The sequence below is a fragment of the Thalassophryne amazonica genome, chromosome 13, assembly GCF_902500255.1.
Source record: "Thalassophryne amazonica chromosome 13, fThaAma1.1, whole genome shotgun sequence".
NCBI lineage: Eukaryota > Metazoa > Chordata > Actinopteri > Batrachoidiformes > Batrachoididae > Thalassophryne > Thalassophryne amazonica.
Genome location: NC_047115.1, coordinates 84909421 through 84936135, shown reverse-complemented (window position 1 = coordinate 84936135; position 26715 = coordinate 84909421). Strand labels below are relative to the sequence as shown.

General features: G+C 43.3%; 1 protein-coding gene across 1 annotated transcript in view; it reads left to right on the top strand.

Moving 5' to 3' along the window:
* The window catches only part of slc18a2 (solute carrier family 18 member 2), a 204763-nt gene that overhangs the window by 45116 nt on the left and 132932 nt on the right, over positions 1–26715 (top strand). Inside the window, exons 3-4 of the mRNA XM_034185176.1 lie at positions 13713–13771; positions 13884–13967. Coding sequence (XP_034041067.1) covers positions 13713–13771; positions 13884–13967 — 143 coding nt within the window. The remainder of the gene's footprint in view (positions 1–13712; positions 13772–13883; positions 13968–26715) is intronic.

The window sequence follows — 26715 nt, the reverse complement described above, 5'->3', positions numbered from 1 at the left end:
TTATAGAGCAACAGACTCTTTTTCCAGGCTAAGTGAAGATCTTCTAAATTAGTGAGACGCCATTTCCTCTCCAACTTACGGGTTATCTGCTTTAAGCTGCAAGTTTGTGAGTTATACCACAGAGTCAGGCACTTCTGATTTAAGGCTCTCTTTTTCAGAGGAGCTACAGCATCCAAAGTTATGCTCAATGAGGATGTAAAACTATTGATGAGATAATCTATCTCACCCACAGACTTTATGTAGCTACTCTGCACTGTGTTGGTATATGGCATTGGAGGATATAATAACAAAGAAGGAATCATATCCTTAAACCTAGTTACAGCGCTTTCCAAAAGACTTCTACTGTAATGAAACTTATTCCCCACTGCTGGGTAGTCCCTTAATGTAAATGTAAATGTTATTAAGAAATGATCAGACAGAAGGGGGTTTTCAGGGAATACTGTTAAGTCTTCAATTTACATACCATAAGTCAAAACAAGATCTAAAGTATGATTAAAGTGGTGGGTGGACTCATTTACATTTTGAGCAAAGCCAATCGAGTCTAATAATAGTCTTACTAATTACTACTTCTTACTATTACTAATTTGTAATAGCATATTACAGATATCTTTGTCATATCTATAAAGACCACCACGTAGAGTGGCTAGTATTGCTCCTGACATTTTTCTTGTAACTGCCAGGTGGTAAAGGCTATATCGCTTGTTCATCTATTAGCTCGAAAGTCGGCTTGAGACACTGGAAGAAAATCGTCAGTGTGCAGGAATCGGCAGTTAGCGAGGATTCTAGCCAGCACTTCTAAATTAAACAAAGCCTCTTTAAAGAGCAAATGTTTTATTATTTGAAAAAACTGTTTCCTTTTATATTTTAACATTAAATGAATGGATCATTAAACATGTTAATGAAGTCAAAGTTCAGTCAAAAAGACACTTGCACAGGTAGAAGAAGTCCCGCCCCTATTGTACATAATTTCAAAACATTCACCATTACTACAATAGTCAAATTCATATTTTAGTCATTACTCTGTCCTGATTACATTAAAATCAATCACATAGTCAACAAGGATGTAATTAAATGTTGAGATGACTAAATTAAAAAATTATGTCATGATGAGGCAAAATTCACATTGAGAAATCCTAATTAACAGACACACTGCAGTCATTGTTACATCATCTCCTTTTGTGTTTATAATAAATATTTAAATTTACTTACTGTGTCTTTTTTCCTGGTTGAAATGCACATATGAATGAATGAATCTCCTAAAAATCTCTTAAAATGTACACATTACTTTTCATGCGATTTTATTTGTCTAAAATACAAATGTCGAAGGTTCCTTATAATGTTAATCAAGAAATCATCTCTGAAACAACAACAGATACAGTACATTGTGATTTTAACTTACAGATGAACAACGACAAAAACTGTTTTAATTACAAGTTTTTCTAATGTAAGAAACGGTTGTTTTTTTTAATACCTCAAAATGTACAGTAATCAGAAAGTAATCTTTAGGTAGAAAAAAAATATTTGTAAGGAGTTTCTTCAGAAAACTACATAAATTAACAGTTCTGCACTCTGTTCTCTTCCATGTTTTGGCCTGATGCCTCATTTCTATTGGACGTGCAAAGCTGCATCACAGTGGTGAAAGGTGGATTGGGTTGAACTTTCACTGTGATGGCCTGATGACAGGCAGAATGTTGTGCTAGCTCTGTCAAAAACACAGTGCTTCTCATTGAAAATAATGTTTTTTAGAGCAACGTATGTGACGTATTTAATGCCCTGAATGCATGCAGTGTGAAAGGCCCTTTACTTTTAGTTGTTCTTTAGTTGTCTTTTCACTTTGGCACTTTATACATTTTTGAGTTCCATGTTTGCTTTTGGCATTATTTACTTAGATTTGTCACATCCTTTTGGTTGTTGTATTTAGTAAGTGTGTTTTGTTTGTTCCTGATCTTTCTCGTGTTTGGATTACTTTGTCATGTTCTATTTGGACTCTTTTTCCACATTCATTCATGTCACCCGTTTGGACAGTTTGTCACTTTGGGGATGTTAAAAGACCTTGGCTTTCACAATGACCTTTTTGTCTTTTTGCTGCCTGCAAATTTGTTTGTTTATTTATTTATTTATGTATTTATTTTAACTGTAACAGATGCACCACATCCCTCATCCCTAAAGTGTCTATGAAATTTGTCTCTGTACCTGACAGGGTGTCTGATTGCCCTTCCACTTCCGGTGCAGCATGTAGGGCTATTGTCCATACTCACAAGAGGAGGATCTTGTGGCGGGTCATGTGGATTAACTGGCCTACTTTTCTGAGAAGGTGTTACAGTGGCTTGCAAAAGTATTTGGTGCCTTGGTATTTCATGTATTTTAATTTATTTATGCCATTTCAAATACAAAAAGCAAATCAGGCTTCTCAATATAAAAGTTTGGAAAATGATCTTCCTTAAACTCAAACTGAAAACAAATCTCTACAACTTGATATAAATTAATAAAAAACAAAACAAAGTCAAGATTATGGTTGCATATTTAATGGACACCTGTGCCATAATACCTGTAAATAATCAGTTTTATTGCCACTTTTCTTCAGACAAGTCAGGGGATGGATACATGAAAATTTCCAAGTCACTGAATGTGTCTTGAACTTTATTTACATCAGTTATGAAGAAATATAAACAGTATGGGCACTCTATGGTAAATGTGTGTGGAGTAGACAGTTCTCAAAAACTGAATGACTGTGCAAGAAGTAGAACAGTGAGGAAAGCCACCCAGAAACTCAGACAACCCAGAAGAAGTTATAGTCTTCTCTGGTTGTGATTGGAGAAATTGTGTAAAGTGCAAGTTTTACTTTTTGCATCATCAGTTATACAGCTTCATGATGAAGTGACAGAGAGGAGGGTTTTCTTTCACCAAAACATCAAATCGAGGCTTGCATCTCGGATGTTAAAAAGTGCCTGGTAATCATACATCAGTCCATCACGTTTCTTTCAGATTACTGGTTAACAGGGTTTTTAAAAAGAACAGTTTCTACAATCATTTGTGGTTATTCATCATGTTAAGGGGTAATGTATAATCATATTTCATAGAAGCCATTGGATGTCATCCTTGCTTGACTGTTACTTTGGATACCAAAGACCATCACCTAGACCATCACCTTGGGGAGGAGATGGTCTAGTGGTAAAGCGTTGGGCTTCAGAAAAGAGGAGCTTCAGTTAACAGCTTAGCCCGACCTGAAAATCACTATGGACCCTTGGGCAAGGTCCTTTATCCCCAAGTTGCTCCCAGTGTGTAGTGAGCGCCTTGCATGGCAGCACCCTGACGTGAGTGTGTTTGTGTGAATGGGTGAATGTGAGGCACTATTGTAAAGCACTTTGAGGGTGTGATGCAAATGGAAAAACGCTATATAAATGCAGCACATTTACCATTTACCAGGCATTCACAAGACAGTCCAATCTATTCCATTTACTGTATTAATCCTATTAGCTCAGCCAACCTATACCTTTTTAGAATGGCTTCTGCCTTGTTTCACGTGGCGTCACCACAGCAGATCTGAGGCAGCTATGCATGTTGATTTGGCACAGGTTTTACGCCAGCTGCTCTTGCTGAGGCATCTTCACATTAGATGGAGAATGGGCAGGAGTGGCCCACATTTCAGCTATTTAAACTTTTTTACATAGCAGGTGCGGTGACATTGAAGTCTAGATAACTCCTTAAATGGCATCTTATTTGTGATTAAGTTTTGCACATTTAACTGTTAAAAAATGACATAATGAAAATTAAAATCTAAACCTACAAGAATACAGATGCTTGAAATAATTTCCAAACTGATTGTGAGGAAAATGGGTAAAGGACACAGAATCATAATGACATAACCCTCAAAGACAGTATTCAGTGTCTTAGACGGGCACTCAGCTCTGATGTAATTGAGGCATAGAACATTTGCCATTACCCGCTTTGTCAAAGGACGCTTTGTCACCTTCCCTCTTGTCAGAGGACAGTACAAGGTAAATCAAGCATAACCAGCAGCTAAAACATCTCTGATGTGCATGGCAGCTTTTAGCCTTGTTATGTCAGAGGAAAGGTGCCATTCTCCTTCAGTGTTTAGCCTGAAATGTCAAGAAAACAGCATAGGTGACAATGAAATCATGCAAATTCCTTTACATTGTTATTCATCTATGAAAGTGTGCATTTTAGAAATATTTACCCATTATTGTATGATGTTTAAGTGGTCTCAATTTGTCCTTATTGTTACGCACAAAGGTTGGTGGGGGCCTGGAGGTTACAGAGGTGAACTTGTAACCAGACCATTCTCACTTCAATTCCCCCTCAGACTACGGTACACTTGAGCAAGGTCCTTAAAGGACATACTACATGTGATTTAACATCCCTATTAGCAACACATCATTAAAATATTCATAACTGTACGTCTATCCGTGCACATGCGTTAATAATTACTGGTCTCTGATGTATTTTATTTATAATTAATCCTCTCGCTGAGTGAGCATTTCTGGAAAACATCTTATTCTGCAATTCTTGGAAATTCACAGTGGTTGACATACGAGGGCTGTCCATAAAGTATAGGTCCTTTTTATTTTTTTCAAAAACTATATGGATTTCATTCATATGTTTTTACGTCAGACATGCTTGAACCCTCGTGCGCATGCGTGAGTTTTTCCACGCCTGTCGGTGACGTCATTCGCCTGTGAGCACTCCTTGTGGGAGGAGTCGTCCAGCCCCTCGTCGGAATTCCTTTGTCTGAGAAGTTGCTGAGAGACTGGCGCTTTGTTTGATCCAAATTTTTTCTAAACCTGTGAGACACATCGAAGTGGACACGGTTCAAAAAATTAAGCTGGTTTTCTGTGAAAATTTTAACGGCTGATGAGAGATTTTGAGGTGATACTGTCACTTTAAGGACTTTCCATGGAGCGAGATGTCGCGCAGCGCTCCCAGGCGCCGTTGTCAGCCTGTTTCAAGCTGAAAACCTTCACATTTCAGGCTCTATTGATCCAGGACGTTGTGAGAACAGAGAAGTTTCAGAAGAAGTCGGTTTCAGCATTTTATCCGGATATTCCACTGTTAAAGGAGATTTTTTTAATGAAAGATGTGTGGACGGGTCCGCGCGTCGGGACGCAGCCGGCGCGGTGCGGTGGCACAGGAAAAACACCTCTGTGTTGATAACCATTTGTAAAATCCAGGCGGCTTTTGATGGCTTTCAGTGGAGTGAGTATATGAGAAATTGTTTAACAGCTGGACATGTTCCAACTTGTCCTTAAGGCTTCCAACAGAGGTGTTTTTCCTGTGGCGGAGCGTCACGGCGGCTGCGAGCCGACGCTGCAATCTACCCGCACGTCTTTCATTAAAAAAATCTCCTTTAACAGTGGAATATCCGGATAAAATGCTGAAACCGACTTCTTCTGAAACTTCTCTGTTGTCTCACGACGTCCTGGATCAATAGAGCCTGAAATGTGGAGGTTTTCAGCTTGAAACGGGCTGACGACGGCGCCTGAGAGCGCTGCACGACTTCTCGCTCCGTGGGAAGTCCTTAAAGCGACAGTATCACCTCAAAATCTCTCATCTGCCGTTAAAAGTTTGACCGAAAACCATCTTAATTTTTCGAACCGTGTCCACTTCGATGTGTCTCACAGGTTTAGAAAAAATTTTGATCAAACAAAGCGCCAGTCTCTCAGCAACTTCTCAGACAAAGGAATTCCGATGAGGGGCTGGACGACTCCTCCCACAAGGAGTGCTCACAGGCGAATGACGTCACCGACAGGCGTGGAAAAACTCACGCATTCGCACTAGGGTTCAAGCATGTCTGACGTCAAAACATATGAATGAAATCCATATAGTTTTTGAAAAAAATAAAAAGGACCTATACTTTATGGACAGCCCTCGTACATTTTAGCAAAACAGAAACATGCCAATGGCTGGCAGACGGAGCAAAACGAATGTGGTTATGTTGGACAATGAAGCTTCTGAGCTTTCATTTGAAAGTGATGGATCCGATTTATCAGATATGGTTGGTAATCTCGCCCTGACATCTGGCAGCGAATTTGATGATGATGATGATGATGACGGTGATGGTGATGATGTTGAGGGAGCTGCAGCAGGATCTGCTGAAATGCTGCCCTACCGTTTGGAGCCAGAGGTCCAGCAGCAGCCCTCTGCCACTGACATAGCTGGGACAACATAACATAATGGATTCAGCAACCAGCTTGTGCCATCAAGACAATCAGGGACAATTTTTCCTCCAGTTCTGGGGTATACTTCACAGTACATCTCAGTGCGTCGCACTGCAGCCGTGTGGACAGGGTCTAACAGCCATGATAACATGACAATACACATAAATCCTCTGTCACATGGGGTGGACTGCAAATGGATCTGTGATTACATGCTTATTGTGAGTAAAAGTGGTGCACTGCACAGAGCCTTTGACTCGGTGTGGGACAGGGCACTGCGCAGCTGCATGTGATGTTACAGCTAAGATGATGATCATAATTCACATACATTATGTAACATATAAGAGGGCATGACCATGTATCTGGAACAGTCTGGTCAAGTGAGCTGCGAAAGCAGTATCGCATTTTGGATTTGAGAGCGCAAAGAGTGCCGTATTTAGTTGCTTTGTAGTAGTTGGTGGTGATGATGCTTACAAAGTTGTTCATTTTTCTTTTTTCACTTAAATCTGGCACAACATGTAGCTACAAATGACTGTTCTCCACCCTTCCCTGTTGGCCAGTCAGACATTTGTGCCAAATGTCACCAGCACTTTTACCAGCTCCAGGTTCCTGTCAATGGCAAACTGGTGGAGCGCCGTCTGTCCTTCTGGGCTGAAGGAGCTGACGTTGAATTTTCAGTTTGTCATGTTTTGCAGCAACGACTGCACCTCCTTGGTATTGCCTTTGTCAGGGGGCTGGGTGGCAACAGCTGAAGTGTTGCTGGTGTAACTGGTAGTGGTGGGCACAGTTCAGCTAACCGCTAATTATCGAACATAATGTTTTCATTATCGGATTAGCTTTTCAGATAACTTTGAAAACCATCATCGGACCAATTATCTTCCGATAAGGTTTGGTCCGACAATTTTTAGATCACTAACATTTTTACAGATGTATCCTTTTTGTAGTAGATACACAGTTCTATCCTCTACAATCAGAGAACTGGTTCCAGAAAAAACACTCTGTCCTCTGCAAACAAAGGAGAACTGGTCATAGACAAGAAAAAAAACTAATTTCTTTTGACCCCATACTAATATGCTGGCAATAACACCCAAGTCATGCAGAGGCATACAGTTTTAACTTATGGTTAAAATTTTAACCCAACTAATTTCTGACAAGTTTTTAAACTAACGTCACGTCTGAAGTTTTATAAAGTGAAAATATCAGATATATGTTTTAGTTTTAAAGTAATGCACTAATTTTGAAGGATTTAGTGTGGACATGCAGCTATGCCCAGTGCTTTATAGGTATTCACGACAGAAGAAATGCATTTGAGATGCTCTGATAAGGCTCCACGCGGACAACAGCATTAAACTCTTCGTATATTGCGCCTAAAACTCTTTAGAATATATTCTCTGGGTTTATAGATGTTATTATTGTGTTTGTTTTATGTAAAAATGCCAGAAAAAGTCCAGGTTGCTTCTCAAAGCCGAAAAGTCTGTTAAATTGTGATTCAGGCTGTGTGATATAACTGGCGTCAAAATGCATAGAACACTGCCATCTACTGGCGACCGGTTATATCACAGTGTTGTCGACTGCAGGATTTTAAAATTATCTGTAGGTTTCCAAAACCTGAGAGACCACACATGTGGAGATAAAAACAAATCATAGATCTGACAGGTTTAGTTGTACAGTGTGTGGTGTCAGCCACACGGTAAAAACAACACACACAAACAGATTTCACACACGAACATTCCCAGGTCAGGCACCACGCTTTCTGATTGGCTGCATGTCACATTTAGCTCCTCACGTCTTTCTGAGCAGATCAGAGCGCTCTTACAAACCAAACATGGCAGGAATATCTGATAAGATTAGATTTAGCATCATCACGATTGTCGGGTGTCCTTAAGATTGTCAGAAGGGGAAGATCGGGTCCGATATCGGCCTAATTATCTTGCCATGTGAACCAGGCTTGATGTTATGACGCCTCACAGAGCGACTGATTTATCTGTTATAACACCGCACCGAGCCGCTAACCGATCGGATGTTATGACACCTCAAGGGGCGACTGATTGATCTGTTATAACACCGTACCAAACATGTTTTCACTATTATTTGATTTTTTTGTGCAACTGACATCGTTATTCAAGCATTCAAAAGGCAATTGCCACACAACTCCAGTAACCACACACGAGAAAGTTTTTTGACAGTTCTTGGCATTAAAAGAAACCTTGTTTCCTTAACTGAATAGAGTTGTGACGTCATCACGCGTTCGCTTAGGCGCTGTCTAGTGAGATCTTGAAAATTTCTTTCTTTTTTTATACAAATGAAAAAAAAAAACATATTTTACAAAAGCACATTTATTTGTAAACACCAACATGTTACATTGATTCACTTCTGTTGGTTTTTACATAGAATGAATAAATCAACCAATCAGTATGAGTGGAGGCTTAGTTTCCCATAATCCCAGTTGGGCATCTGTGTGTTAATGTTCAAATCTTCAGAATTAGTGCATTATTTTAAAATTAACAGATATGTGTTATATATCACTTTGTACATTTTAAGAGTTTACATTAATGTAGTTATTCTATCTGGAATAATTTTATTTTTAAAGCAAAACCATAATTCAAACCTGCTTTCCATTTCAAGACCTCTGCCTCATTGCGGTACCACTGTATCCTGTCTGGGTAAATGACGTTCTCCTACAGCAGGGGGCAGAGTGCACAAAGACAAGCATTGACTCATTTGCTGTTTGGGTTTGTAATCGCTGTTGGTTCTATTAGAATTTTTGGCCATGTTTATATTCAAAATCAGCTTGTGGAGTTGGCTGTTGTGATGTTGAATGAAGTAAAACCTGTTGTGCTTCAGGAGTATAGGACTGGCTGTCATCCACCATCTGGACATCTGTGTTCAACTTGACTGCATGTTGCTGCTCAGACATTTCCTGTAAATGATGTAATCCACATTTTAACCAGTAGTTCTAAGAACATACTTTATAAATACCTGAAATGTGCATGCATGTACATGAATCTTGTATTACGGTACTACAATAATAAATGCTACTTTACCATAACTGTCTGTAATATATACATATATATATATATATATATATATATATATATATATATATATATATATATATATATATATATATATATATATATACACACACACACACACACACAATGAGGCAAATAAGTATTTGATTGACTGTCAATTTTGCAGGCTTTCCCACGTACAAAGAATGGAGAGGTCTCTAATTTTTATCGTAGGTACACTTCAACTGTGACAGAATCTAAAAAAAAAAATCAGAAAATCACAATGTATGATTATTAAATAATTTATTTGCATTTTATTGCATGAAATACGTATTTGAGCCAACAGAAAAACAGACCTTAATATTTGGTACAGAAACCTTTGTTTGCAGTTCCAGAGGTCAGATGTTTCCTGTAGTTGTTGACCAAGTTTGCACACTGCAGCAGGGATTTTGGTCCATTCCACTATACAGATCTTCTCCAGATCTTTCAGATTTGGAGTTTCAGCTCTGGAGACTGGCTCGGCTACTCCAGGACCTTGAAATGCTTCTTACGGAGCCCCTCCTTAGGTGCCCTGGCTGTGTGTTTGGTGTCATTGTCATGCTGGAAGACCCAGCCACAACCCATGTTCATTGCTCTTACTGAGGAAAGGAGGTTGTTTGACATTTTATGAGTGTTGGAATTCATTCTTTGTAAACATTATTGGGCACCACATCAGTAGTGTGTTGGAAGTCTGTAACCTGTGTTTTCAAACCACCTTTACAGCCAAAAATGTGTGGTCTTTCAAGACAGGTGCTCTGAACATGCAGGTAAATATCTGTTTCATATGTTTACTCTGTTTGGATATGATTGTCTTAAAATATGAACAGGGAGTTTTTAAAATCTTGAGATGTTCAAACACAGGATCCATTGCATTCACTCTCTTATAAAAAATTCAGGAAGGTGGCTTTCCAGAAAAGACCTGGAGATTTAGACCACTATTATTTTTGTACAACATACTGTACATGTCATTATGAATAAGGGACAGTATATTAATATGGATATATAGAACATATAGCTGGAATCAAAGAGTACTTTGTTTTGGTCTGTCTCTGGAGCTGTTGGTTATGACTGGCTTATGCTTATGACTGTTCACAGAAGTGCACAAATACAAGTTTATCACCTCATGGCCTCTAACATCCAAAATGTGATTTGTTTGGAATATTGTGATCAAACTGGCAGCTACATGGCCTTTCATTGATTGCTTATTATGCTATACAGTAGTGTTCAGAATAATAGTAGTGCTATGTGACTAAAAAGATGAATCCAGGTTTTGAGTATATTTCTTATTGTTACATGGGAAACAAGGTACCAGTAGATTCAGTAGATTCTCACAAATCCAACAAGACCAAACATTCATGATATGCACACTCTTAAGGCTATGAAATTGGGCTATTAGTAAAAAAAGTAGAAAAGGGGGTGTTCACAATAATAGTAGCATCTGCTGTTGATGCTACAAACTCAAAACTATTTTGTTCAAACTGCTTTTTTAGCAATCCTGTGAATCACTAAACTAGTATTTAGTTGTATAACCACAGTTTTTCATGATTTCTTCACATCTGCGAGGCATTAATTTTGTTGGTTTGGAACCAAGATTTTGCTCGTTTACTAGTGTGCTTGGGGTCATTGTCTTGTTGAAACACCCATTTCAAGGGCATGTCCTCTTCAGCATAAGGCAACATGACCTCTTCAAGTATTTTGACATATCCAAACTGATCCATGATACCTGGTATGTGATATATAGGCCAAACACCATAGTAGGAGAAACATGCCTATATCATGATGCTTGCACCACCATGCTTCACTGTCTTCACTGTGAACTGTGGCTTAAATTCAGAGTTTGGGGGTCGCCTCACAAACTGTCTACGGCCCTGGGACCCAAAAAGAACAGTTTTACTCTCATCAATCCACAAAATATTCCTCCATTTCTCTTTAGGCCAGTTGATGTGTTCTTTGGCAAATTGTAACCTCTTCTGCACGTCTTTTATTTAACAGAGTCCCCCACAAAGTCGAACGTAGATCGATTTACCGATCGATCTACGTTCCGATCCTCACCTATGGTCATGAGATTTGGCTCATGACCTAAAGAACGAGATCGTGGGTACAAGCGGCCGAGATGAGTTTCCTCCACAGGGTGGCTGGGCGCTCCCTTAGAGATAGGGTGAGGAGCTCGGTCACTCGGGAGAAGCTCGGAGTCGAGCCGCTGCTCCTCCACATCGAAAGGAGTCAGTTGAGGTGGCTCGGGCATCTTTTCCGGATGCCCCCTGGACGCCTCGCTGGAGAGGTGTTCCGGGCACGTCCCATTGGGAGGAGGCCCCGGGGAGCTGGGGGGGAGTGTGTGGATAGGGAGGTCTGGGCGGCTTTGCTTGAGCTGCTGCCCCCGCGACCCGACTCCGGATAAAGTGGAAGAAAATGGATGGATGGATGGATGGATGGATGGATGGATGGATGGATGGATGGATGGATGGATGGATGGATGGATGGATGGATGGATGGACTTTGCAGGGGATTCTTGCAAATAAATTGGGAAAGTGTAGTGACACGGACCCACAACAGGGGGCGTAAATGAACGGACAATAGAAGGAGTTAAATTAGAACACTTTACTGTTGTGAATGCCACAACCAAACGCAGTAGATTACAGAATGAATACAAGTCAATCAATAAAGGTGTTGTGTGGGCAGGCTCGACGATAGGTGACGCCCATCTGGAGACGAACCGGAACCACACGATTTCCACCGCCACCGAACCCGAGGGATACTGGAGCCGCCAAGTCCCGAAGTCCCCAGGTGGCCACCGTCTCAGCGTGTCGGATCTGGTACTGCTGGCGGAAAGCAAAGACAGTCAAGTGTGGGTGTGTGTACACCCAGTAACAATTATGGTGGGAATTCCACCTCCACCTCTCACTCAATATCTTGCAGAGTATCGCAGTGATTCCTCAGGGGAAAAGAGTGCCGTCCAGCACTCACTCAGCTTCCACCGACAGAGGTACCGGTACTCCTGCAAACACTCACAATATACAGATTATATTGTACCACACAAACGGCTGAGGATATTACCTCTCAATGAAGTTGATATCTCGGCGATGTGGTGGAGGTGTCTTCCTGCTTTTATTCCTGGCGTAATGTAGATGATCAGTGACAGCTGTCATGGTTGATGGGTGACAGCTGTCACCTCGGCAGTTCCTGGAGGTGGCAGCGCCCTCTCGTGCCTGAAGCCAGCACTTCAGGCAGGGCGCCCTCTGGTGGTGGGCCAGCAGTACCTCCTCTTCTGGCGGCCCACACAACAAAATTAGCTTCACACAGGTGTCTTCTAACTGTCACAGCACATACAGGTAACTCCAGACTGTCTTTGATCATCCTGGAGCTGATCAATGGGTGAGCCTTTGCCATTCTGGTTATTCTTCTATCCATTTTGATGGTTGTTTCCGTTTTCTTCCACACGTCTCTGGGTTTTTTGTCCATTTTAAAGCATTGGAGATCATTGTAGATGAACAGCCTGTAATTTTTTGCACCTGCGTATAAGTTTTCCCCTCTCCAATCAACTTTTTAATCAAACTACACTGTTCTTCTGAACAATGTCTTGAACGTTCTATTTTCCTCAGGCTTTCAAAGAGAAAAGCATGTGCTGGCTTCATCCTTACATAGGGAATACCCCCTTTTGTACTTTTTTTTTTACTAATAGCCCAATTTCATAGCCTTAAGAGTGTGCATATCATGAATGCTTGGTCTTGTTGGATTTGTGAGAATCTATTGAATCTACTGGTACCTTGTTTCCCATGTAACAATAAGAAATATACTCAAAACCTGGATTAATCTTTTTAGTCACATGGCACTACTATTATTCTGAACACTACTGTATATCATAATGGATGAGACAGTTTATTCTAATAGATATGTATTATTATTATATGGCTGAATTCAGAATATTGAAAACAGAATGGACTTACTTGTTGAAGTTGTGACTGTAGCAGATTTCCTCCTGTTTGGTGGACCAGATGGACCAGGCTCACATCCACAGGATGCAGTCCATTATCTCCACAGTGCAGGAGCATAGCAGGTCATTCATCAGCCTGCAGCCAATTTTGACCTAAGTGGGACAATTTAAGACGGCAAAACAACATTTACAATCCAGCCACAGTATACCACAGTGTGCACAAAAATGTATGCTGGCCATTCCAGGATGGTAACTGTAGCCAGGTACGGGCCAGTGAAGGGTTACACAGGGTCAAAATTTACACACCATCCAGTCATATTGAAAAGTATACCATATTTGTTTGAAGATCAAGTTTCCAACTCATTAGAACCTGGGGAATACAAACCCCTAATCCCAAGAACAAAGATAAAAAGGCCAAATTTTCAGCATGTTCAGCAGCTCACTGATGGTTGAGCGGTGTGGTATTAATACTGCACATGCTGCCTACTATATGATGTCAAGCCAATGAAATGATTTCACTTTAAAAGCTGGTTTTCTTTCTGTTTGTTCCTTTAGGATAGGATACCAGATTCCTATTTTCGCTGGCTTCTGTATCATGTTTTTGTCCACCATCAGTAAGTTCCAGTATAAAGAAAGCAATTCTTTATATTCAGCATCTCATCAGAATGCCTCCCTCACACCTGATGCTTCTTTATTTTTCTGTCCATTTGTTTTTTTCTTGTAAAGTGTTCGCCTTCTCATCGAGCTACACGCTCCTGTTTCTGGCCAGATCCCTTCAAGGTGTGGGCTCCTCGTGCTCCTCTGTGGCTGGTAAGATCACCTTCTCTCTCTTTTTACACGTTATATTAAAAACCAGATTTGTAATATTAATGGCAAGGAAATATAAGACAAGGGCTGCATCAAAAGCTTTATGGTGCGTTTACACATAAGCAAGACGTGTTACGAATGTCATTTTTTTCTGTCATTCGTGACACATTCCTGACATTCTTAACGTGACTTCTGAATAGGTTTCTTAATAGTGCGTGTTGGTGTGTGATATTCTTGATATTCGTGGAGCATGTTTTTGGCTGTCAAAAATCTTCCACGAATGTCACACACCACCCTCATTTCGTCTCACGTTGTGGAGGTCACAACTGAGTGTGTTGATCCGTCTTGATGACTAATGATCCTTAATAGAACATGACAAGATTTGTAGTAGTTCCTGTGATGGTTCTTGGAGCCCAAACTGTCATGCGTTATTACGAAGTGACACGGAAACTGTCGGGTTTTGACACGACTTGTAACACAGCGTTACATTTCACTGCGTGCCACGATGAATCAGTTTTCTGTCACGTGCGCACAATTAAAACTGGCTCCACAGCGTTCAGTTTGATGCAGTATGCCGAAGAGGAACAGTGACGCGAAGTCAGCCAAGTGCCATTCCACAGTTCCTGCTGAAGCTCCTCAGGACGCTCCTGCAGGTGTTCCACCTGCTGTTGTGACCAATGAGCGGGAGAACGAGTCTGAGCCAGAGGAACCAGAGGAGCGAGAGGAGACTCACGTGCAGCCAGACATCTCTGCACCTCCTCCAGTCCGGTGGAGGAAGAAGCGTGCCCACAATTAAACCCTGCTGCACCGCATTCAGTTTGATTGCTGACACCATGTCGGCTAAAAGTCTCATTTCAGTGCTCTTCAGCGCGCTCCTGCAGGTGTTCCACCTGCTGCATGTGCCTGATGTTTGGGAAAATGCACGAGACGAGAGCCGCATGAAGCCACACATCTGGCTCTGTCCGTCTCCTCCTCTTCCTCTCTGCACACTCCATGGCACGGAGCCCAGCTACGCATGCAGTCACAAAGTTCTTCTGAAAAATTGGAGCAATCTGAAGTTAGCAACGGTTGGATGAATATGGGTGTGTGTGTGGAAACAATTCACCTCATTCACAACATGACAGAACTTGATGGGCTGTTACGCGCAATAGCGCGCAACAGTGCGAAACAACGCGGAACATTATTCTTGACCGTGCGTAATTGTTCCTAATAATTCTCCAGCAACACGTGTCATTAATCGTAACACGCGGTAACAGGTTGCAGCAGTTCCTGAGGACACCTAGACGCCTCTGCCCCGAATCATCACATTTGTAATCAGCAGCCAAGAATGTGTGCTTCGTGGCATCCGTGATGTGTCGTCGTTATGTGTAAATGCAGCATTTCCTGAAACAATAGACTGCATATATACTGGGCAAAGCCCATAGATTTTTGATAGAGACCCAGAGCAGCTGATATGATGCCCACGTCTGTGCATCACCAAGTTGGCAGCGCTGACTCTGGCTACATCATGATGAACCCCTAAATGATAAAGAGGTGGAGCGTGTGTGAGTTACTGAGTTGCGTGATGATAGAAGCTTGAACATGCCCCTATTTTCAAGTCTGAACCTAACAGATCAGGTTACCTATAGCTGCTAAATGTGCTAATGCCATTAGCGTGCAACATTTCAATATTTCTGCTCTAAAGTTGGCCATTTTAACATGGACTTGAATGGGAACAAGTGGCCAGTCAAGGAACTACAACTTTTCCTCTTGAGCCCACTAAAGCTTACCTCTTGCCTGAAACTGAATGAGGTTGATTTTTGTGGGTACAATGGACAGTTTTCAAGTTGCACTGCCAAGACTTCTGGTTAGCGAGCCTCTCGCGCACGTGTTTGGCGTCATTAGAAACAACAGATTGTTATGACACCTCGCGGCTAACCGATCGGTTGTTATGGGCCAGTTACATTGTGTGTTCTCCAAAAAAGCAAAAATTAAAAAGCGGAACATTGAGTCTGAGCAAAAAACAGAAGAGTGATGGACGTCTGCTGAGGGGCTTCTTTTAGAGACTGTTCATCAGTGTGGCCCCGCATGAGGGGAGTGCTGATCTGTTGTTAGGATGCCTTGTGGAGCGGCTGACTGATCGAAGATGAACGCCGGTTAAACGATGTCTCTGAAAATCGACATAAGTCCAGATTTCTTGTTTCGTTTTGGCTTTGATGTCCTTCGTTAGTGCTGTGTGACCGGGGCTTTACATTCATTGCTAGGAAAGTTCAATGACCAAAATACCAACATTCAGGGCACAATGAACATGTTTTCACTATTATTTGATTTCTTTGTGCGACTGGCATCGTTATTTAAGCATTCATAAGGCTATTCCTACCACCACACAACTCCAAACAGCGACCAGAAAGTTTCTTGACAGTTCTTGTTGAACTGAAGCGCGTCTCCCTAACCGGATAGAGTTGTGATGTCATCCAGCATGTGTGTGGTGCTGCTGTATCACAACTTGAAAAACCCCATTAGCAACATTTGTGTGCATGTTTAAAATACACATTTTTTTAAAACACACATTTCAAAGCCTGACTATCAATAACAACACCAGAAACCATCTCAGTTTGGGGCACAAAGTGGGATATCTGGTCACCCTACCAAGAGCACAAGCACAAACACATTTCTGAAGTGAAGATGAAACTGAAACCATATTTTAAGAGGCAAGTACAGCAGGATTATCTGTGTACAGATACAGGGACACAGGGAAAGATGACAATAATAAGGGTGGTAAAGAGGTAAATAAACACAACTGAGCTTCTAAATGACACCAAGTTGTATGAGGATCTTTTAACCAGTAAATGTGTTTGAATGTGAGCTGCCCAGTAATGGAATATCAAATTAGGTAAAGACACACCTCCACTGAGCCAACAGTTTTGTAATAATGATTTATGTACTCTTAGAATTTTACCTTCCCATATAAATGGGGAAATCATTTGATCGACAGATTTAAAAAAGGCTTTGGGTAAGAACACAGGAAAAGGTATAAAAACCTTGGTAAAACATTCTTTATTACTATATTAATCCTACCTAAAAGAGACACTGGTAAATTAGTCTTTTAAAAGCTGACCTTATGTTGAACAAAAGGAATCAAATTTGTAGCCTGTAGAGCCTGAGGTGAACAAGCTACATTCACTCCCAAGTACTTAAAACCAGAATGAGTCAGATGGAAATGAAGCTCAGTTTGTCTGAGCCACTGTGCAGCTACATTTATAGGCAAGCATTCACTTTTTTGCATGTTAAGCCTATATCCAGAAAAATAACTAAATTTTTGGCGTAATACGAGGTCTGTTAGAAAAGTATCGGACCTTTTTATTTTTTGCAATAACCTTATGGATTTGAATCATGTGTGATTGCATCAGCCAAGCTTGAACCTTCGTGAACATGCGTGAGTTTTTTCACGCCTATCGGTTGCGTCATTCGTCTGTGAGCAGGCTTTGAGTGAGCACTGGGCCTCCCCCCTCGTCGGATTTTCATTGTGAGGAAAATGTCTGAATGGCTGAAGCAGTGCTGCATCAAATTTTTCCAGAAACTGTGAGAGACAGCCAGGTGGACACCATTCAGAAAATTCAGATGGCTTTTAGGGACGATTTTATGAGCATCACACAGGTTAAGGAGTGGTACAGCCAGTTTAAAGACGGCGCATGATGGCTGAGGGTACGCCGCGCTCCGAGTGGCGATCGACAGGCTGAAAGGACCAGATCATTTCCAAACTGAATGCTGTGTTGATCCAGGACGTCATCTGACTACCAGAGAAATGGCAGAAAAGGTGGACATAGCACTTTTCCGGCACATTCCACTGTTAAAGGAGATTTGTCATGAAAACAGGAGCGGAGGAATTCGCCACGGAGCCGCTAATGGCGCGGAACGAAAGCACCTCCATGTTGGTCTCACAGGACATGTTGTGACATGCTCAGCTCTTCGACAATTTCTCGGATACTCACTCGACTGAAAAGCCACCCAAAGCCGTCTGAATGTTCCGAATGGTGGAAGAGCTGGGCATGTCCCGTGAGACTTCTAACACGGAGGTGCTTTTTGTTCTGCGCCATTAGCGGCTCCGTCCTGACGCGCAAATTCCGCCGCACGTCTTTCATTATAAAATCTCGTGTAACAGTGTAATGTGCCGAAAAAGTGCTATGTCCACCTCTCTTGCCATTTCTCTGATAGTCAGACGACGTCCCGGATCAACACAGCCTTCACTTTGGAAATGATCTGGTCGTTTCAGCCTGTCGATGGCCTCAGCTGCTGTGGGCCATCTTTAATCCGGTTGTAATGCTCCTTAATCTGTGTGATGCCCATAAGATCTTCACCGAAAGCCATCTGAAGCTTCTGAATGGTTTCCACCTGGCTGTCTCTCACAGTTTCTGAAATTTAAATTTAAATTTTGATGCAGCAAAGCGGCAGTCGCTCGGCCATTTTCCTGACAATGAAAATCTGCCAAGGGGGTTGGACCACTCCTCCCACAAAGCGTGCTTACAGGCGAATGACGCAACCGACAGGCGTGAAAAAACTCACGCATGCGCACGAAGGTTCAAGCTTGGCTGATGCAATCACACGTGATTCAAATCCATATGGTTTTTGCAAAAAATAAAAAGGTCCTTTACTTTTCTAACAGACCTTGTAGATGTTAAATGACTAGTTGGATTTGTGACATATAAAAGTAAATTTTCCGCTTACAGAACAACCCTATGTGCTGTACTCCCACGAGTCAAGCCCTGGAACAAGGAAGAGGTTCTAAAACTTACTAATAGTGGCTCTATTGCTAAAGCAAAAATTAAAGGGGAGAGGGGGCAACCACTTCAAGGTTGGTGATGGTCTACTGCAGGGGTGGCCAAGTTTGGTCCTCGAGAGCCACTTTCCTGACACTCTTAGTTGTCTCCCTGCTCCAACACACCTGAATCCAATGAAAGACTCATTAGCAGACTTTTAATGAGCCTTTCATTGGATTCAGGTGTGTTGGAGCAGGGAGACAACTAAGAGTGTCAGGAAGGTGGCTCTCGAGGACCGAACTTGGCCACCCCTGGTCTAGTGGTTAAGTGTTGGGCTTGAGACCTCGGTTCAAAACCTAGCCTGACCGGAAAATCACTAAAGGCCCTTGGGCAAGGTCCTTAATCCCCAAGTTGCTCCTGGTAGGTAGTAATAGAGTATGTATATTAAAAAAAGAATGCTTTCCTTTGACAAAACCAGTCTGTCCATTTTTATTGTATAATAGAAGGAAGGATTCCATGTATACAGGACACTAACAGTTTGGTCAAAATGTCCACATCCTCATTAAGAAGGCTAATAGGTCTATAAGAAGCACAGAAAGTCAATCAATCAATCAATTTTATTTATATAGCACCAAATCACAACAAACAGTTGCCCCAAGGCGCTTTATATTGTAAGGCAAGGCCATACAATAATTACGTAAAAACCCCAACGGTCAAAATGACCCCCTGTGAGCAAGTCAGATCTTTTCCTTCCTTAAGCAGGAATGAAATGGAGGCCAGTCTCAGCATTGTTGCAAGAGAACCCTGTTCCAATGAATCATCAAACACTGACAAACGTAATAGGGCTAATTTCATATGAAACATCATATAAAAATCAGAAGGGAATCCATCAGGGCCAGTGGATTTGCCTGATTGTAAGGATTTAATCGAGGATAAAAATCTCTTCCTGATTAAGGGGAGCATCAACTTCTACTACTTTTAAAGTATCAACTGCAGGACTTTGTAGGTCATCAAGGAATTTCTGCATATTTTGAAAGTTGGGAGGATATTTTCAAAGTTGGGAGGTAACTCTGATGTGTAAAGCGTGATGTGTAAATGATTTACAGGCACATTTAATTTCAGCATGGAGCATGGTGTTGTGGTTAGAGGTCCGGATGGGACCGGACCGGATCAGGCGATGCACTCAAATGCTGGGAGCAAGGACGAGACAGGAGTGAACGAAAAGTGATTTATTTACAATGATGGATTAACAAAGGATTTAATAGTACTGAAGCTGGAGCTGGTGCCTGCAAAGCCGAGACAGGGCCAGCTTGCAGAGGTGGAAAGCCGGAAGCCTCCCTAGGGAGGTGTTTCAGACACATCCACCTGCAAGGAGACCCCGGGGAAAACCCAGGACTAGGTGGAGAGATTATATCTCCACAGTGGCTTGGGAACACCCCGGTCAGAGGTGTTCCCAGTCAGAAGTGGTCAGTGTGGCCCGGGAAAAGGGAAGTCTGGGGTCCCCTACTGGAGCTGTTGCCCCCGTGACCAAATCCCACAAAAGTGGTTGAAGATAATGATTGAATTTAGTTGGGTCAGATGTTAAAGTACCTGATGTGTTTTATTTGTACAATTTGGTGGGTGGCAATATAACGCCTGAGTTGGTGGGCCAGTAAGCGATTAGCTTTATCACCATTTTCATAATAGTTACCATGAGACTGTAGTAACAACCACTCAGCTTCCCTCCTTGAGATCAAGTCCAACTCTAGTTGCAAGTCAAGACATTGCTAATGGTCCTTTTACACATAACATGATTTAGGCCGAATGGCGCACGAAGGAGGATTCGAATGGCACTCATGAAAGTTTGGAGCTGCCTCAAACGCCTCATACAGAATTCGCTACATCCGTTCAGCCACAGCACATGCACACTACATTCACTTGTCGCTCACACCAAAAGCCCATTTGAACAGTGGCCAAGATGAGGACGCAGTGCCATCTGATCGTGGTCACAACATTTGCACGGCATGTCATACCCAAGTCGGACAAATCGGTCTGCGGTCAAGGGACTGTATGAAATCATCAGCCACATCGAACCCTGCCCGAATGCCACAGTCGAGCCAGCCTTCACACCAGCGGCCGAATGACGGCAAATGGCGGATGAGTGCCCATTCAACCCACTCTCAGCCAGAGTCCAGATGCCACCCACAAACATCCAACACCACTCATGGGGCACTTAGAAAATGCGGGGACATTTGCATGGCCAGCACGAATGTAGAGCACAGGGCATCACTTTCGAACTGCAGTCAAGGTGTTCAAAAGCTCAAAGGGCGGTCAGTGTGTCATGTCTGCCCCTGAGCAACACAAATGATGTGTGAATGTGCTGTTCCCCACCCCACCAGTGATATGAATGGCAAGTGTGAGTGTGTTGTACCCCCCCCCCACACACACACAGCACAACCCTACATTGTAGAGGTGCGACTGAGGTGGCGAAGGCTTGATTGGTGGCCGCAGTGCAGTGTGATCGCTGTCAAGTGCACTGCACACATCTGGACAGCTGTCATGTCCATGATGGAACAACTGACAGCTATGGAACACCCATCACGGCATATCCAGCATGATCCACTGGAGGTGGAATCACTGGCCAGCAGCATGCCCACAGCACCACAACAGAGATAAAAATAAAAACCCAGTTGCTCCAGCTACGTGTCACATGACACGTGAGCACAATGTCCACACAGTCCGTCTGTCATGTGACAGCCTGACTGACAGACAATGTGGGCAGCTCATTTGCCCCACATCCTGGAGCTGTGAGGCCATTCATGTTAGCACTTTGCTGCTCTGGACAGGTGGGCATGTCACTCGTTGGTGTTGTAATGCCCGTATTGACAGGGGAACATGGTTGACATGTGATCACGTCGTAGGTTGGATGTCATTCGAAATCAAGCAGGGAGGGAGCTGACCACGGCCCATGGCTGCTCCACATCGCAGCCGCTGCATCAGCACAATGCAAAGCTTGGGAGCAGATATTGTCACATGTGCTCCAATCACCCATGTGCAAGGCACGGTGGCACGCGTGAGTAAACGATGATGATATGGGGAAAAATAAAAACAAACTAGATCACCTTTGGATCACCCCAACCACGTCTCAGTGTGCATGCCGATGACCATGCAGAGCTGCAGCTGACCACTGTGTCACAGCTGGAAAACACATATCATGCCATGAAGAACATTGCCTCCCAACATGCCACTGTGACGTACATGTGTTGGCGGGCTCTCTTGACATGGTGAAAAATGAGAACGGCTCACCAGCCCACTGCACCTCATGCGACATGTGATCGCAACGTCCACATGGTCCATCCATCATGACTGACAGCGTCATTGACAGATCAGCGTGGGCAGCACATTTGCCCCACATCCTGGAGCTGTGAGCCCATCCATGTGAGCGCTTTGCTGCTCCAGACAGGTGGGCATGTCGCCGTTGAGCCGATCATCATGTTGCAGCTGACCACTGTGTCATCACTACTCACAGCTGGAGAACACATATCATGCCATGAAGAACATCACCTCTCAACATGCCACCGCGATGCGCATGTGTGGACAGGCTCTCATGACATGGTAAAAAATAAAAACACATATCACCTTTGGAACACATTCAGCTGTGCCTCAGCATGCGCTGCAGACACCATAAGACATGCAGACACCATCATATTGGGCCACGTTCCGCATCAAGAGCGTAAAAGAGACAAAACACAGTAAACCAAATAAAAACAAATAGTAGATCATCTTTTAGGCAGAAAGAAAAGGAGAAAGAAATTCATAACAACTTAAATGCTTAGATAAAGAACATATTAAAAAGAATAATGATGATACTCTTGAACAATTACTCCGCACAAAACATGCCCTAAATGAACTCTATGAGAGCCAAATAGAGAAGAAAGCTAAATTTATTAAACAAAATTATTATGAGAATGGTCCTGAAGCTAAAAAAAACATCTTGCTTGAACACTCTCACTTTTCAGAGTTGGGGTCACAGGCAGTGGTGGGTTTGCAGGACAGGCTGTGGCACAGCAGTGTACTGCAGCCTCCCACGACAGTCTGCCACCTGCCGTCTCCTGCCCTGCTTTTAATGCAACACTATCTTTGCTCACTTAGGGGGTCGCACACAACAAGGGAGTGGGGGGGTGTGCCTCCCTGGTGCTGCCGTGGTCTTGGGGCCCAGCTCTGGGACTCGTGGGGCCCGGGGTCCCGCAGTTCGTTGGGGGGGGGGGGTGGTGACGGTGGGGCATGGGAGTCTGGCACGGGGGGTGGATGGCTGCTGTGAGTTTGTGGGCCACGATTTCCGTGGGGTGGGGTGTTGCATCGTTCTCGCTTAGGCGGTTCCCGACCTTGGGCTTGGTTCCAGGGTGGGATCCGGGGTGGGGGTGGTTTGGGGGCTGGGGGTATCTGGGGGATCCTGCATGCTGCTTGGGGGGCTCTCGGGTGTCAGGGGGACCTCGTGTGCTTCCTGGCCCAGGGGGTGGGTCTCGCCTCTTTCCTAGGGGCCGGGCTCCGTCCCTCGTGTGCCGGTTGTCCCTGCCTGGGTTCAGTTGCAGTGGCTCCTTTGACCCCCATCCCCGCCGCCGCTCGCTCCTCCCTCCGGTGCCATGGGCGGGGTGGTGCGGTTCTGGGCCGCCCCATTTTGGTGGGCCCTGCCGGCGCCCTGCATGCTTCCCTCAGGTGTGGGGTTACTTCCTGTGCCTCCGTTGGGTGGGGGCGGTGTCTGGGGATGTGTTCCGGCGCCGTCGGGCCGCTCCCTTGTTGGTCCATCGTGCTGCCCCAGTGGGTGCCCTTCCTGGCCCCTGTGCCCTTCAACATCCCTTTTTCGCCTGGTTCCTCCTGGGGCCCTGCGTCCTGGGCCCTTTTCCATTGTCGCTTGCAGTCAGCCGTATGGCTTCTGACGCGCCAGAGTGGTCCATGTCTTACGGTAGGGTTCTGTACTTTTATCTTGGCCCAACACACCAGCCACAGTAGTGATCGGATATCGTATAGCTGTGATCTGGGTCTCTGTGTGTGGCTGGTCACGTGTTCGTGGCCAACACCACAATTCGGTTTTGGGTGCTCTCAAGGGGATCAAGACTCTGGTGTCCTAGATTAGGGAATGAATTCTCACTAACTAGACAACAGACTGTCGCTGTCACTGCTTGTTCATGTGTGGTGGTTTGTTCCGGCATGTTTTATGTTGGGGCCCCATCTCCTTGGTGTCTCACTTCACAGTTATTGCTTTCACCACTTGTCTTTCATTTTTGTCTGTCTTCGTGTTGTTTTGGTGGTCGGTCCCTCCTGATAGAAGTTGTCAGTCAGCTTTGAGTAGGATCTTGTAGGGTGATCAGGAAGGGCGGATGGGGGTCTCACACACACACATCACATTAACTCACACACTACATACCTTCTGTCCTGCAAGAATAAATTGCATATACTGTATGTGTATTAATGTTCATAAATGGTTCTGCCAGTGTGGCATTTACATATATATGCAGACAGGGAAAAAAACATATACATCCATAACTACACTCCACTAGTAACAAATGTTAAGACCGATCAAAACCACTGGTCACTTCTGCCAATGTACATATACAACAGAATTGAGCTAATTAAGATGGTCATGCTACCCAAACTACTTTACCTAATCTCTGCATTACCTATTAAAGTGCCCATGAAACAATGCGCTGAATGGAATAGAATGATGTCAGCTGTTATTTGGGGAAAACAGAGACCAAGAGTAAAATTTGAAACATTACAAATAGCGAGAAATGAAGGTGGTGTGGCGCTCTACCTTCTTTAGAGAGTTATCGGGGATAAAGTGTTATAACGTCACTTTACCTAAAGTGTCTAGCCTCATTGAAACACCACTGAACATCTGGTTAAAACAACTACATAACAACTGAAGACAATGCTAAAATATTATGGCCGCCAGCATATGACTCAGAATTTATACCTGCCAACATGGATGGAAGGTTCAAACTCTGGTGCAAGAAGGGCATAACCGCTTACTTGGAAATATCCTCTGAAAAATGTCTTGACACTTTCCAACAACTACTGGAAAGTACAATTTAGGAAAAGATTTTTTTAGGTATCTCCAACTAAGACATCACTTTAATGCAAACATTATCTGTAAAAGACAGGATAGAAAATCTATAATTAGTATTTTTTGTTTGTTTGTTTGTTTTGCTTTTTTTTTTGCTTTTTTTTTTGGAAACGTGTAAAGGAACACTGACAAAGAAGCAGATTTCAAAAACCTATGTAACGCTACAAAGGGGAAAAAAGTTGTCCACTATCTACTTGTACATTAAATGTAGATGGGATAAAGAAGCAAAAATAAAACTAACTGAAGAAGACTGGTTGAATTTGTAAGATGATGGCAACCACCTCCAGCTCTGATCAGTGGAGAGAATTCTCTTGGAAAAATACTGTGAGATTTTTTATTACTCCTAGACTGAAGGAACGTTAAACCAGAGACTCTGAAGATGGCAAATGTTGGAGGAAGTGTGGACATACATCAGCGGGCGATTTTCACATTTCTGGGAGTGCCCAAACATCTCCCCATACTGGACAGATGTGATTACAACTGCATAAATCATGGGGCAACATCTGGAGGACACTTTCACTGTTTTATTTTGGCTGTTGCCCAAACTGTTGCCCATTCCAACAAGACTGGGGAAAAAGACAGATACCTCTTGCAAATACTACAAGCCTACAAAAAGGGCTATAACATGGTTGAAGCTTGAATCACCAACTCTTACCGACTGGATAGACACTGTACACGAATTTGATGTTATGGAGCAGATCACCTACTCTCTTAGATAGTAGAGAAGCTTGAATCTTCGACTGGAATGGGTTGCTTGACGCGAGGGCGTTTCGCTTCAAATCGCAGAAGCTTCCTCAGCTAAAATTCTTGCTCTGGTGGTCTGACTTCTTGTCTTGACTCTTGTAGAGAAGAATAATCAAGAAGTCATAAAAGCGGAGTTTTAAACCTAACCAGACCCCTCCTACCGAGAGGCAGACTGCTATAGGCTAGTGACTAAACATAGCTCTAATTAGCAACTATTGTGCTGTAGTTAGCACCCTCCTAATGACAGGGCAGCTGTCCCTCCTAAGGATGGGATGGACCCTCTCCTGATGGATCCCTGACGACTCTGCTGATGACGTGAATGACTCATTACCATGAACAAAGGACGGAAACTGCTTTGACCTGAGTACCCCATTGTAAACAGGGGATAAAGCGTGTCTCAGACCCCCTCCCCGGTTAAAGCTGTTTTCAAACGTTTCACAAAGAATGCCTCCTTGACCCCTCTCTCAAACCATTTCTTCTCTCTGGCTATATTTTAACTTCCTTGTCCTCAACATGTGGTTAGTGTCTTTAAGGTGGAGATGAACGGCAAACTGGCGCCCTCTCTGCGGTGCTGGTATAGCCTTTTGTGTAAAGGTTGCTTAGTCTCACCTATGTAGTGTTCGTTATAGTTTTCCTGACATCTGATAGAATACACTACATTGCTCTGTTTATAACTAGGGATCCTGTCCTTCGGGTGAATTAATTTCTGTCTCAAGGTGTTAACCGGTTTAAAGTAAACTGGGATTTTGTGCTGTCTGAAGATCCTCTGTAGTTTTTCCCCTACTCCTGCTAAATAAGGGAGAGACACTCCTCTTCTTCTTCTCTCCGTCTCCTGTCTAGCTGTCTCTTTGTTCTCTGGGACTTCTGCACTTTGTCCAGGGACCATCGTGGGTACCCACATACTGTGAGGGCTTCCGGACAAGTTGTTGTTCTTTAGCCCTTCCCTCTGCAGTTGTGGGCACCTGTAGGGCTCTGTGTGAAGCGTCCTGATCACCCCAAGCTTGTGTTCAAGGGGGTGGTTTGAGCCAAAGAGCAGATATTGGTCAGTGTGAGTGGTTTTCTGTAAACCCCTGTCTGGAGCTGCCTGTTCTCTCCAATCGTAACATCACAGTCAGAGGAAGGCTAAATGGTTGTTTCTGGCATCCCTCACATGTGAATTTGATATTGG